A 12482-nucleotide genomic window follows, 5' to 3' on the forward strand; every position below is an offset into this window, starting at 1 on the left:
ATTTGAACCCTCGATGGAAACGTAGTCAGTGTAATGAAATTAGAAAAATGTTTTTACAGTGACATCGAAGCATTGTAGTCAAAACTTTCTTAAATTGCATTTTATAGATCTTGAGTTATTCAGCCATTTACCGATAAAAGGTGAAAACTAATAGAACTTATAAAACTTATAAATGTTATTTAAAAAATTTGGAAGAAAGTTTTTCATGTAATGAGTAGAACGTACTTCGATTAACGTGTATTAAACATTATGGAACTTCATGTTCATTGAGTGTGTATACTTTCGTATACTTTTTATGTTATCAGTATGAAGTAGTTGCGTCATGAAATTAGCTTCATGAACTGAATTACTATGGTGTGAAGATAGCTTAGGTGTAATTATATCGAATGATATTTATAGTATGAGCGGAAATTCAAATAGACTAATATGTACGTCATTAACTAATGCCATTATTGAAAATGTTTAACGTGTGTTATGAACCAGAATGAAAGTCGAAACTCGAATAGGCCATCTAGACTTGAAAATTTTTAGAGTTACTCCTGCAATGACATCAAAGTTTCGTAGTCTTTTCATTTGTTCTAGGAAAGTCATAAATTTGATTGAAAATGAACTTGACTCTTCAAAGCACTTTCTCCCTAGCCCTAAAAACAAATTTTCCCTTTGCACATCTGTGTCACGCACTTAGAATATAATAGAATTTTTTACTTTAATCCCCTTACCCTCCCGACTGCAAAAATGGATCGAGAGCAAGAGAGAGTGACATCGAAACGCGGTCAAAACTTTATACCCCATTGATTAGGGATGATCTGGAAGAAAGATCCTGGCTCAAATAGAGATGGATTGTAAACGAAGGAATCGATTTTTTCCACAGGCAGGAACAACCGATCTTTCGACAAGAATACTTCGAATAATGGTCGAATAAACGATTGATAAAGAAATACAAAGTGTTTCGATTCCCGTGCGTAGTCGACACACAGAGCGGTTTAATGCTTCACGAGCACCAATCCGCGCCAAACGAAAATATCGCAAACTTACATAACAATACATCTACAATTTTTTATTTCTTTTTTCTTTCGCAAGAGGAGGGAAACGCATTACGCACTCCTGAAAGTGCTATCATGAAAATAGAACCCTGCCCGGTCGAAATATTACAACGTATTACAGGTATGTATAGGCATACTTTTTCAGGCGCGCACGGGAATAATTTATTTTATTTTACTTTATTGAGTCTCTTATAAGAGGGGGCATGGGTGCAAACATGGGTACAATTTTTCAGTAGTGAATACTGGAAACGCGCCATTATAACATTGTGTTGACGGATCTACATGATATTATATTCTATGATTACAATCCGTTACTCTGAGAAATTTGAATTCTTCTTATACAGTGGCTCTTCAACTAAATAGAATAACAATTGATTTTTAAACTGTGACATAGGAAATAATTGATATTATATAAAGCTCATTGATTAATTAAGAACAAAAAATAATGATTGTTAGATCTAGTTCTACGGTACGTGTATGTTAAAGAGGTAATGGTGTAAAAAATTAACATTTTTATTATATTATTATATATTTTTATTAGGGCAAAACTAAAGTTAAACGTCCGCAATTAATAACAATAATGGAAGCTTCAAAATCAGCGCAAAAAGATGTCCACACGGATAGAAGAGGTAACTGATGAAATCTTTATTACTCAAATAACTAATAACATTAGATAATTATATATTTTTTCATTTGAATAGAGTATGAAAGGCCACAACCAATTAAAATTGCACAATTACTCGGACTGTCTGAAAATTTAAAAAGTATTCAAAAAGATAGTGGTTAGTATGTATTTACAATTGTTTTTATTACATATATTATTTGTATGTATTAACTTGTATATATTAAGGAATATATGTTTCAGTTCGCAAAAGAATAGAACCAGAAAGACTAGGTGCATACTCAAATACGAAGAGCACAAGAAAGAATGGTAAACAAAATGGTTAGTATAGAAAATTATATTTTCAATGAAATAAAATATTTAATAATTGATGCTAATGGACAAATATTTAATTCTTATTAGGAGCAGGTACGTATATCCAATCTGTGAACGTACAAAAATGTGTACGTAGAAATCTTGATTTTAATGAATATCCAACTAATTCTTTGAAAAACAGTCATGAAAATAACATACAATCAAATAAATTTACATCTAATAAATCAAGTGATAAAAAATGTTCTGATTCACTTAGAAAAAAAAGTTTATTATTGCCTCCAAATACTATAAAAGAGAAACATTTACAAAAATGTACTGATAAGATAAAACGACATTCAAAAATATCTGGAATACCAACCAAAATTGTGCATTCAGATAAAAAAGGCGCTAATCAAAAAGAACATAAAAAAGTTAAGGCTGTCAATAATTTATCACCAAATAATAAATCTTTCAATAATAATTCTACTGTATTGTTTGATGGTGTGAAACCATTTAATGGACAAACTGATTCTACTGAACCTCCCAAACATGTAAAAGCAAAATATACAGATACGAACCATGTACAATGCTTTGAAGCTTCCCCCAATGTATCAGAATGTGATATTTCTTTTCAATGTACATCTAATAAAAAAATTACAAATAATGAGAATCAATCACTTACACAATATAAGCTATCAGAGGAAAGATTTATTTTGAATGAAGCTAATTTAGAAAAAGAATGCTCTGTAAAAGAGAAAAAAGAAGAAGGTGAACGTATACAAAATATATGTGATAACTTACAAAATACAAAACTGGTAGATTCTGAAAATGCTTCGTCTGAAATGATTTACATTAATAAAAATAAGCTTATGAATCTGGAACATGATTTACAAAACTTGTTAAGTACAACTGAAGAAAATGTATTAAAATTAAAATCAATGTTAATGTATATTAAAAATTTGAATGAAAATATTACGCTACCTGATGCTGATGCAGAAAAAAAACATATTGAATTGGACAAAATTAATAATATAATGGTAGACAAAGAAGTTCAAGTAGAAAGTTGTTCGAATTTAATACAGTATTCAGGAGAAATTTTAAGAACACCTATTCTACATACTCCACAAATTACTGTAACAAATATATTGTCTATAAATAGAAATCAGTCAATTCGTAATGTTGAAAATGATAGAGAGAATTATGAATTTATTAATAGAAGAAGAACATCTGATGGAGATGGAAGTTTTCTAGAATTAGAAAACCAACTTAATATTCAACATACAAAATCCACTCAAGATCCTTTCTATTTGCAAAAAACTCCTGTCATTACAAGATATGAACAAAAACAGAAACGATCTCTCAGAGAATATATGGCTCTAAAATCAACTATGAAATTTTTAGAAACTCCAGATGGTAAAAAATTCAATCCTTTGCGTCAAATAGACAACATAGATAATTCTGTTCTTAATGCTACATATATATCTAATAAAATACTTAAAGACCTTCATAATTTGTACTCTGAATCACCAGATTCTTAACAAACAAATTTTTTTGTATATATCTTTACAAATGGAAGAAAATTATTAATATATTCATGTAATTTATAAACTATATGTATAAGTATAAATATTAATTTAATATATTAGTAGTAATAATTTTATAAATATATATATATAATTGTATATGGAAAATAAAATAAGTATTTTACAAAGTAATTACTTTCTAAGATTGAAGTTACAAATTAGTATTCAATTATACAAATTAATGTAAGCTATATTTAACTACGTATATACAGAATCGACCCAATATGAGTTCAGGACGTCCCCGTGAGCAGTTTATTGCACTTTACAGAATTGTAGGCGTATTATATCAATACGAACTGTGCGCTCAAAAATTTGATTTCCATACGAAAAACAATGACTGGGTGGAAGACGCTATATGCTGCTATAAATGAGTATTTGGCATATATTATACATAATTCGCAGCAGACATTTTTGAAACTGATAAATAATAAAATTTCCAAGTAAATGCTTACTTTCAAAAGTAAGCTAGTTCATTTAATAACAAAAAGATTAAGAATAATCTACGATAATATGTTGTAAAGTAAATAATTTAAAAAGTTGAACATTTTTCCAATATTTTACTTTTATGTATGTTTTAGAATTTATATTTACGCTCGTACTTTTTGAAAATATAGCGACTAATATCGCCAATCGAACTTCATAGACGCGTCATCTAGTTATAGTCACTAGTTTATAAGTTGTGTATTTAGTAATTGGTATGATTGTTTTTAAGCGGCCCATTTTTTGCAAGGGTCACTCAGAATAAAGGGATCACGTATCGAAGTCAGTCGCGGGAAACAAAGTATAATTTTTTAAAAATCTTTAATCCAGAATTCCCTGTCGCTTTTCCACTCCGTATAGGTACTTGACACCATAAATTCATGTATCCCATTTATATGAAGTTATCAGTTTATAGCACTCTGAAATCAAAAAGCAAGTAATATATTTGCACAATATATACATTCGCTTTACAAAGCACTATTTCAAAATCGTATCCCCATCCACTTTTATTTTGCAGAGGCATTTATTAAATTTGTTGTATTGTTCCGTTTCTATCGAAAAATAGCTTCTTTACAGAGTGCCGCCTTTTGTTATATTAGGGGTACCGAAAAGTAATCAAAATTTTATTTACTGGCAAAAAACATTTATTTACTAAAGAAATCTTAAATGCTAATTAACAAAATAATTTCCATCATTTTCTAACGCTTTTTGCCAGCATAAAGGCAATTGTTCGATTCCCTTCTTAAAAAAAATCCTTCGATTTTTCACTGAAAAACTTTGAAGTCATTGAAGAAATTTTGAATACTTTTCGGTACCCCTAATATTTACTCTTTAGTAATAATTTATGTATCTTTTTTTATTATTTTATAAACACGGCCACGCTTTATTACTCGATATACATATACCCTCACCGCTGACAGCGCCATAGTGTTAGCAGCCGAAAATTTTGTACCACTGTTTTGATTACTTCCCGCTCTAAAGTCTGCCGGTATCCGTTCTTGTTTTGAATTCTATTGCGTCGTTTGGTGTACTTCTACGCGTGGAGAATTTTTCATTAATCTTGTTTAGCAACTTTCTTCCTCAGTGCATTTAAGGGTTTGCTGTTTCCAAGGATTTTTGTGGTTGGATTTTTTTAGGACTTTCATAGAATCCGTAAGTATTACTGCAGCAACTAAATACTCTGAAATTCAAATAGGTATATTTTATTGTCTTTAACAATATAATCGCCTCTGTTTTAAACATTACTGTTTTGTTACAGATACTGTATGAACATCTTCCGTGAACAGGTTCCGATTTAACTTAAATATCTTAGCGGTTTTTAGTAATCATTTTTGTGGAAACATAGGTACGTATTTTGCGACATATTGTAAATACATTTATGACATATCGTAAATGTATACTTACATATGTACACTAATATCGTTTTTGTGAATATTTTGCGAATTTTCATTTATCATAAATATCAAATATGAAAATTCGATTTTATCAGAATCAATTAAGTGAATTAGCACTTAAAATAGTAACATTTTTTTAGAAGTAGAAAAAATATTTCTTTTACAGATATTAAAAATCTCTCTTTTATGTAATGCCAAAAATGTAATATTAAATGAAAATTGTAAACCATAATTTTCAGTGAACTGTGAGTAAATTTTATCGTTAATATTTGAAATTATTAGGTATACAAATGAATAATCCAATTTTTCTGCTTCATTCAAGGTTTATTTTAAAAGTTACTAAATTGAATTGTTCAATCAAAGTAGTCGCCATTTCTTTCTATAACTTTAAGCCATCTTTCTGGTAGCTGATGAATTCCATCTTGAAAGAATATTACGTCTTTACATGCGATGAAGTCGTCAAGGTATTTTCGGATCTCGTCCACTGATTGGAAGTGCATATCAGATAAGGCGTGCTGCATCGACCGGAATAGGTGATAATCTGACGGAGCAGTGTCCGGTGAATATGCCGGGTGCTGCAAAACATCCCATCCAAGACTCATTATGACATCTTTTGTATTGGAAGCAATGTGTGGCCTCGCATTGTCGTGCAACAGTTTCACTGGTCGTTCTCCTTTGCCGTATATGGTCGTTTTCTTTCCAATGCTTGACTCAAGCAGATTAATTGTCACTGGTAGCAATCTGCAGTAACTGTTTCACCTGGTTCTAACAACTCATAGTAAAGCACGCCCTTGTTATCCCACCAAATGCATTAATTTTATAACAGCTTAAAATAATTTGGATTATTCATTTGTACACCTAATACTTTAAACATTTGTTACTAAATGATTGAATTTTTTTTTCCAAAACTGTACAAAATATTGTGACAGAAATATGAATAATTTTTGCATCCATTAATTAATAATATTTCATCTTGTGGCTCATTTTTTTCATAAAATTAAACAGTTCATTAATATATTATGATTAAAGCCGTAGACCTACCTTATGAAATGGATTGTAGATCCGAATGATATAGATTCCTTATATCTATCCTTTAGGCTATGTGCATTAAATATAATTTATATTAGATGTTAAAGAAGCGTACCTGCTTTACATATTTCAAATAGGCAAGAAATGTGCCTAAGATGTCTGATTTTTTGACTTTATTATTTCATTATGTAGGATTTGTCATTTATTATACATAATGCTATACAAAGCAAAATTAATGCACAATTGTTTCTGACCATTAATAACTGGAAAAATAAATAGACAAATCTGCAAACGGACAAAAATATGAATTTCACTTATAGCTCTACTTGGCATTAAATACAGAATTATGTTAAGCATGCAATAGATCATGCAAACACATTTTGGATTCAGTGTGTTAAGCAAATAAATAGATTTATTTAAGTTGTAGTTTGTAAGTATTTATCTTCTCACATATATTTTACATCATTTTTTTTTATGACAATGGATGGTGATATTAAAGAAAGAATTTTCTTCTATGTAGTCCAAAGAACTACAACAATGCAACAATATGTTTAATAATTGTTGGGGTACTTAAATATAGGTAATTGTTAATATTAATTTAATAGATTTTATAATATTTCAGGTTTTGCTTTACATTTTATCACTTTCATTCTTAGAGGTACTTTTTAATATTACAATTACTTTTTATAATTTTTTAGGATTAATCTCTACCATATACTTATTCTGTAATTCATTCCGTACAAAATAATTACATATTTTATAAGATGTCCTCCTTAAGAGTACTACATGGTACAACGATAACAAAATTTGACCTTGAATTTGAAGGTATAGTTCAATTTTACAGCAATATTTTTTTACAAATCTTTGCCAATTCAGAGATCTAGAATAATATTATAGTAGTCGTGACATATAATTTTCAAATACTCTGTACAGTGAGTCATAACACTTCATACATCACAAGTTGTACTTCAAATTTGGCTAAAGAATACATTATAAACATGATACTTTCATAAAAAATGTAAAAATAACTCGTGTGCAGTATTAATTGCTTGCATATAAAAATGGAACTAAATTTCCTCAAATATCTGGAATAATATTATAGTAATACATATGAGCTCACCGCCAAAATCGTACATCTGTAAAAACCTTTTGATAAATTTGAACTTTCTTCTATTTTGTAATTTGGAATAAACTGTTGTGTGTTAAGTAGAAGGTGGGGAAATGCGCAAATGCGTTAATGCACCGGATATCGCAATACAGTTATACAATACACGATCTTTTTCTCCATATTCCGTGGTAACTGAGCGCGGAAAATGTAAATTTTACGCATTTGACAAGCTAGCAAGGTCAACCATATTTACTAAGAAGTTCCTTTTCTTTGCAATGTAACAATTAGAATGGTATGTATTACATTAAAAAATTCTAAGTAGTTTTCAAGAAATTAAAAATAGCACACATGTGCTATCTTTTTGTCCAAGGGTGTAAATACTACTAGGAACTGCATAAATCATAATCAGATATAAATATATATTTTGTACATTTGTTATTAACTAATACGTAATATTTATATTTCGAAACTGTTGTCTATTTTCGACAACAGTTTGTAAAATAAATTGTTCCTTTTCTCCATTCGTTGATTATAATTTTTAATAATTTTATTACCACGTCACTAATGACGTAAGTTTTAATTTATATTGAAAATCATCTATCCTTGAGTTATGATGCTTTTCTGAAAATTCAATAAATATTTCAAACATTTTCGACAACGATGTATAAATGTTCAATTTACGATTGTTAGGATTTCAAAGACAAAGGTTCGAATACAAATAGAAATAATTTGGAAAGTTCGTAAACTGTTTGTAGGACGAAGCGTTTTTTTTGCAAGTTTCTTCAGCCATTGTTGACGTCTTCGAAACCATCAACTCGGCATCACTTGGTAACCAAACGGGCCAATCGCGTTCGAACATAGATCGAACGCGAGATTGGGCGGGCGATTGTCTGCCAATCGATGCGTACTTCGATAAATAAATACCGCTTCGTCGCAGTTACGATCGAAATCGAACGCTTCGCACAGTTTGAAAGACTTTCGTACGCGCAGCAGACGTTGTTCATCGAAGAGCAAAATTTTGCACGATGAAATCACTGTATTTTTCGCGTGTAACGTTGAATAATTATCAAATTATGTGAAGTATAATTTGCAGAAGTAACACGATAATATCACGATCATTTAGTTTGCATCTAAGTGACGCGACCAATTTCGGCGTTAAGCACTGTTTTCCAGCACGTCGGTTTCTTGGATCCGGATCACTCAAACCAGGTAAATCTAAATTACAAATTTCAACACGAATCGTTATTTTTAAAAGTGTTTTAAGTCCATTTATTCATATATTGAAATATTTAAAGGTTTGCAGTTGAATTGACTTAAAAGTATTGACAGATATTAATCAATTTGAATAATGTTAAAACTATAATCTTGTTAAATTATATTATGCAATAAATTAACAAAAATTTAATTTTATTATATAAATTTGAGGAAATTTAATTTTATGTAAATTAAATAAATTTAATTTAATGAAATTAAATTTTCTTAAATTTAACAAAAATGTTAAAAAGATAAATGATTTTTTTAGATATAAATGGATTTATTCGACTTTCAATGATAACATATTATAAGAAGTATAAACTTTTAAATATTTTAGATCAAGTTCGAATCAACACCGCAAGGAGTATAGGCTTTTATGGTCAATACTGATTTTATACTTTTACAGCTGTAAAGTCTTCAATCTAAATAAAATATTTAGCACTTTTAGAAACATTGAGATTTTTAAGAAAGTAAGAAAATAGAATTAAAGTAAATTATTTTTTAACGATATTGGCCATAAAAGCCTATGTTCCTTGCGGCGTAGATTTGAACCGTGTCACGCTCATACCTGCGATGCTTACAATAATTTTTGAGAAATCAATTAACGACATATAAAGAGGTATAAAATGTTAAGAATATTGCAAAAAATTGTGAAAATTATGATATTTTTAATAAAAATGCTGATTGGCCCTCTTCACAGGAGGTGACTAAATTATATATCTAATAAACATTGCAAAAAACAGCAAATTCCAAAAACACGTATCCTCTATTTTTGTCCATAGTTTACGTACACGAAGTTGCAAAAAAATAGATCAACATTTAGTGCAAAAATTTAAACAAAAATGATAAATTTTTTAAATATTATTTAAACAAATAAAGTTTCTTGAAATTTTTTTTTTGCACAAAAATTTCCTATCTAAAGACGAACAATTTACAAAAAAAAGAATTCAATTATCTTATTTAGTTCCGGAGATATTCCCACAAATATGGTTTCAACCCCCAACTTCGAGGGCTATTTTCACCCTCTTAACATGAATGATAGCAGCTAAAAAAAAATACGTGTCGAATATTTTTTCGAGAACTACATTATATCCAAGTTCCATCAAAATCGGAGATTACCACTTCGGGATGGTCCCTTGTCAGTCTTCTTACCAAAGGCATCCTTGCCTCCCCACACCGTGGCCAGATCCTTAAGGAACAATGTTCCTATTCGTTTAGGCAATGAAATAACAAACTGCCTGCCCTTTTCTACAGTTTTACAAACTAACAAAACATCATCCTGTCCTGTGACATCCGATGATCATGTGACTTCAAGTCAATAGCTATCGTCTATCGCCTCACTTGGACACTCATAAACAACCTTTCGCTTAGACGCTAGCTTTGACGCTAACATACATATATCCCGTGCATCCACTATCAACGCAGCATACAGAACTGCTCCTTGAATAGTCATCGCCTCTTCGGTGCTGATTGTCGAAAAACATGATTTGTTTTGACCCTCTATTTTGTATCCTCGTCCCGATATTCGGCTTATCGCATTGTTTTGACTTCCTATACATCTTACTTTTGCATTCCCTCGCAAAATGGTCCAGTTTGCTGCAACGGTAACATTCCGGTTTATTATTACCCTTCTGAGTTTGATCTTCGTTTTTCTCTTGCATTACAAGGGAAATCCTAGTACATATTCACTGTCGTTTCAACGCTATTGACGGTACTTACTTTCAACACACTAGGTGGAATTTACACTGGCGCATCGCGGTGACGATAACGCACGATCCCGGGACGCGCCATGCCGCCGGGGCGGGAATCACCGAGAGGTTTTAGTGAGTACAAATCCCACACTACCCCCGCTCCTCCCCCGGGGAGTGGGGCTGTCTTTTCGAAGATTTCTCCTCGTTAAAAAAAAAAAAGGTGGAATTTACACACACACGTTTACGTTTGAAGTTAATAAGTAAAAACAGAAAAAACGATCTTGATTGTCAATTTATAGAAAAATGGGGCGTATACAGATGCATGTAGATGTCGTCGTGTGGGGTCGAGGCATTGTTCCTCCGACAAAAGTAAATAAGAATAAGTATTTTATACATCCATGCAATTCTATACTAATGTAAGGTAAATCAGGAAAGGTTATTGATGAGATATCAAATAATTTGTGGGCGATTTTAAAACAAGTAACTGCAATTCTTTACTGACGTTTCACGACGAAAGCCAATATAAGAGTGTCTTCATTGACACGATCCTGTCTTGAGGACACCCCCGTCAGCACGGCTGTTTAGGGCACTTGGGCCCAGCGAAGTTCCCTGAGGAAGGGGAAGTGCAATGACAAAAAGCGGATGGCCTGTGTCGACTGTTCGTTAATTTCTATTTTCTAACACTAATTTATATATATATATAATTATCACAATAATGAAAATTCTCAAAGAAATGTATGAAACATAAATGTCGTCGATATTACGAACATTTCAATACAACAAGTTCCGCACAATGTGAACAATTCATGGATTCGAGTTGATTGAAACAAAAATCTACTGGGTTTTCAATATGTTCTGGCCTGCTAATATCCACATCGAAACCAGGCATATTTAAACAATTCCCTATATTGAAGTGTAGATAACTGATTATGTATTCGTGACTGCATCTTTATAATTATATGAAGTGATAGAATATCTTTGTTGTCGATGAGTTGGTCTCACAACAATATTTCTTTGTGGTCTATATCATATTCAAAGCACATAAAAAGTTGCTTGTATCGATCGGATAATATGCCTTGTTGTATTGCTGGTAATTTTCGTAACTCCGTGATGTGGTACATACAGGTAATATGCCACCTGTTGATCAGCACGAACTACTTTCCAACGTATTCGTTTACTGTACAGATGTTGAATGTTGCACAACGAAACTTTTCCGGACCCGATAATTATCCCCATTAGTATTTGTTATTTGCACAATTTGATAAATTCAACATGAATAGCTAAAATATCGCATTATGACTTTTTATAAATTAAAAATTGCTGCATTATATGACTTAAATCATTGCATAATTAAAAACATGAACAACTATTTATGTATTATCGTATGTTTCAGAATCTGTAAATACTTCAAGCAGTTACTCCAGTAATGTGAAATCAACTACTTTATCTAGAATGCTAGAATTACTGACTGTAATATATTCTAAGTTCGGTGACCATATTAATAATTAGATTTGAGTACTGTGTCAACTGGTCATCATTTTGAACAAGATATGTGATATTGAAACATGTAAGTATTTTAAGATTAAATAAGCGAAATTGTACATGTTGCAAATGGTTGAATTTTTAAATTCATTTTCTGTAGGAATATAACAGAAAATTACCTTAAGGAGAAATCTTTTACATCAACGGATTAACCGAATAGTACAACTTTGTTCTCAGAAATAATTCCATACAATTAATATTTAAATGTTCTTATTCAAATACTTTATTCTGTATAATACATTAAATATACTATTAATTTGCCATCAAAGTTTCTTAATGAAACTAATAGTTAGCTACAAATCATATTAATCGTTTTAAACTCTAAATTAATGTACCACATTTTGTTTAACAATGGTCTGAACACTTTTCGTGTTGACTTGTCAATGTAAAAATAAAACTTGCAATTTTTAAACTGTTACGATTAGACATAATTTTTTAATTT

General features: G+C 30.6%; 1 protein-coding gene across 33 annotated transcripts in view; it reads left to right on the plus strand.

Moving 5' to 3' along the window:
* Nucleotides 1-582: 582 nt before the first annotated feature.
* Nucleotides 583-12482, plus strand: part of LOC100875383 (uncharacterized) — a 47823-nt gene continuing 35923 nt past the window's right edge. For 10 of the 33 annotated variants that reach the window (XM_076529789.1, XM_076529811.1, XM_076529805.1 and 7 more), the window contains exons 1-8: nt 1275-1512; nt 1585-1672; nt 1745-1825; nt 1909-1986; nt 2068-5174; nt 5281-5367; nt 5583-8762; nt 11892-12065. In XM_076529789.1, coding sequence (XP_076385904.1) covers nt 1489-1512; nt 1585-1672; nt 1745-1825; nt 1909-1986; nt 2068-3497 — 1701 coding nt within the window. In that variant the 5' untranslated portion in view covers nt 1275-1488 and the 3' untranslated portion in view covers nt 3498-5174; nt 5281-5367; nt 5583-8762; nt 11892-12065. Of the gene's footprint in view, nt 1165-1274; nt 1513-1584; nt 1673-1744; nt 1826-1908; nt 1987-2067; nt 5175-5280; nt 5368-5582; nt 8763-10540; nt 10631-11891; nt 12070-12482 lie in introns of those variants that run through there. The other 23 variants (XM_076529816.1, XM_076529818.1, XM_003704759.3 and 20 more) reach the window with 20 other exon arrangements.

Source organism: Megachile rotundata, chromosome 3 (genome assembly GCF_050947335.1).
Source record: "Megachile rotundata isolate GNS110a chromosome 3, iyMegRotu1, whole genome shotgun sequence".
In the NCBI taxonomy this organism is placed as follows: domain Eukaryota; kingdom Metazoa; phylum Arthropoda; class Insecta; order Hymenoptera; family Megachilidae; genus Megachile; species Megachile rotundata.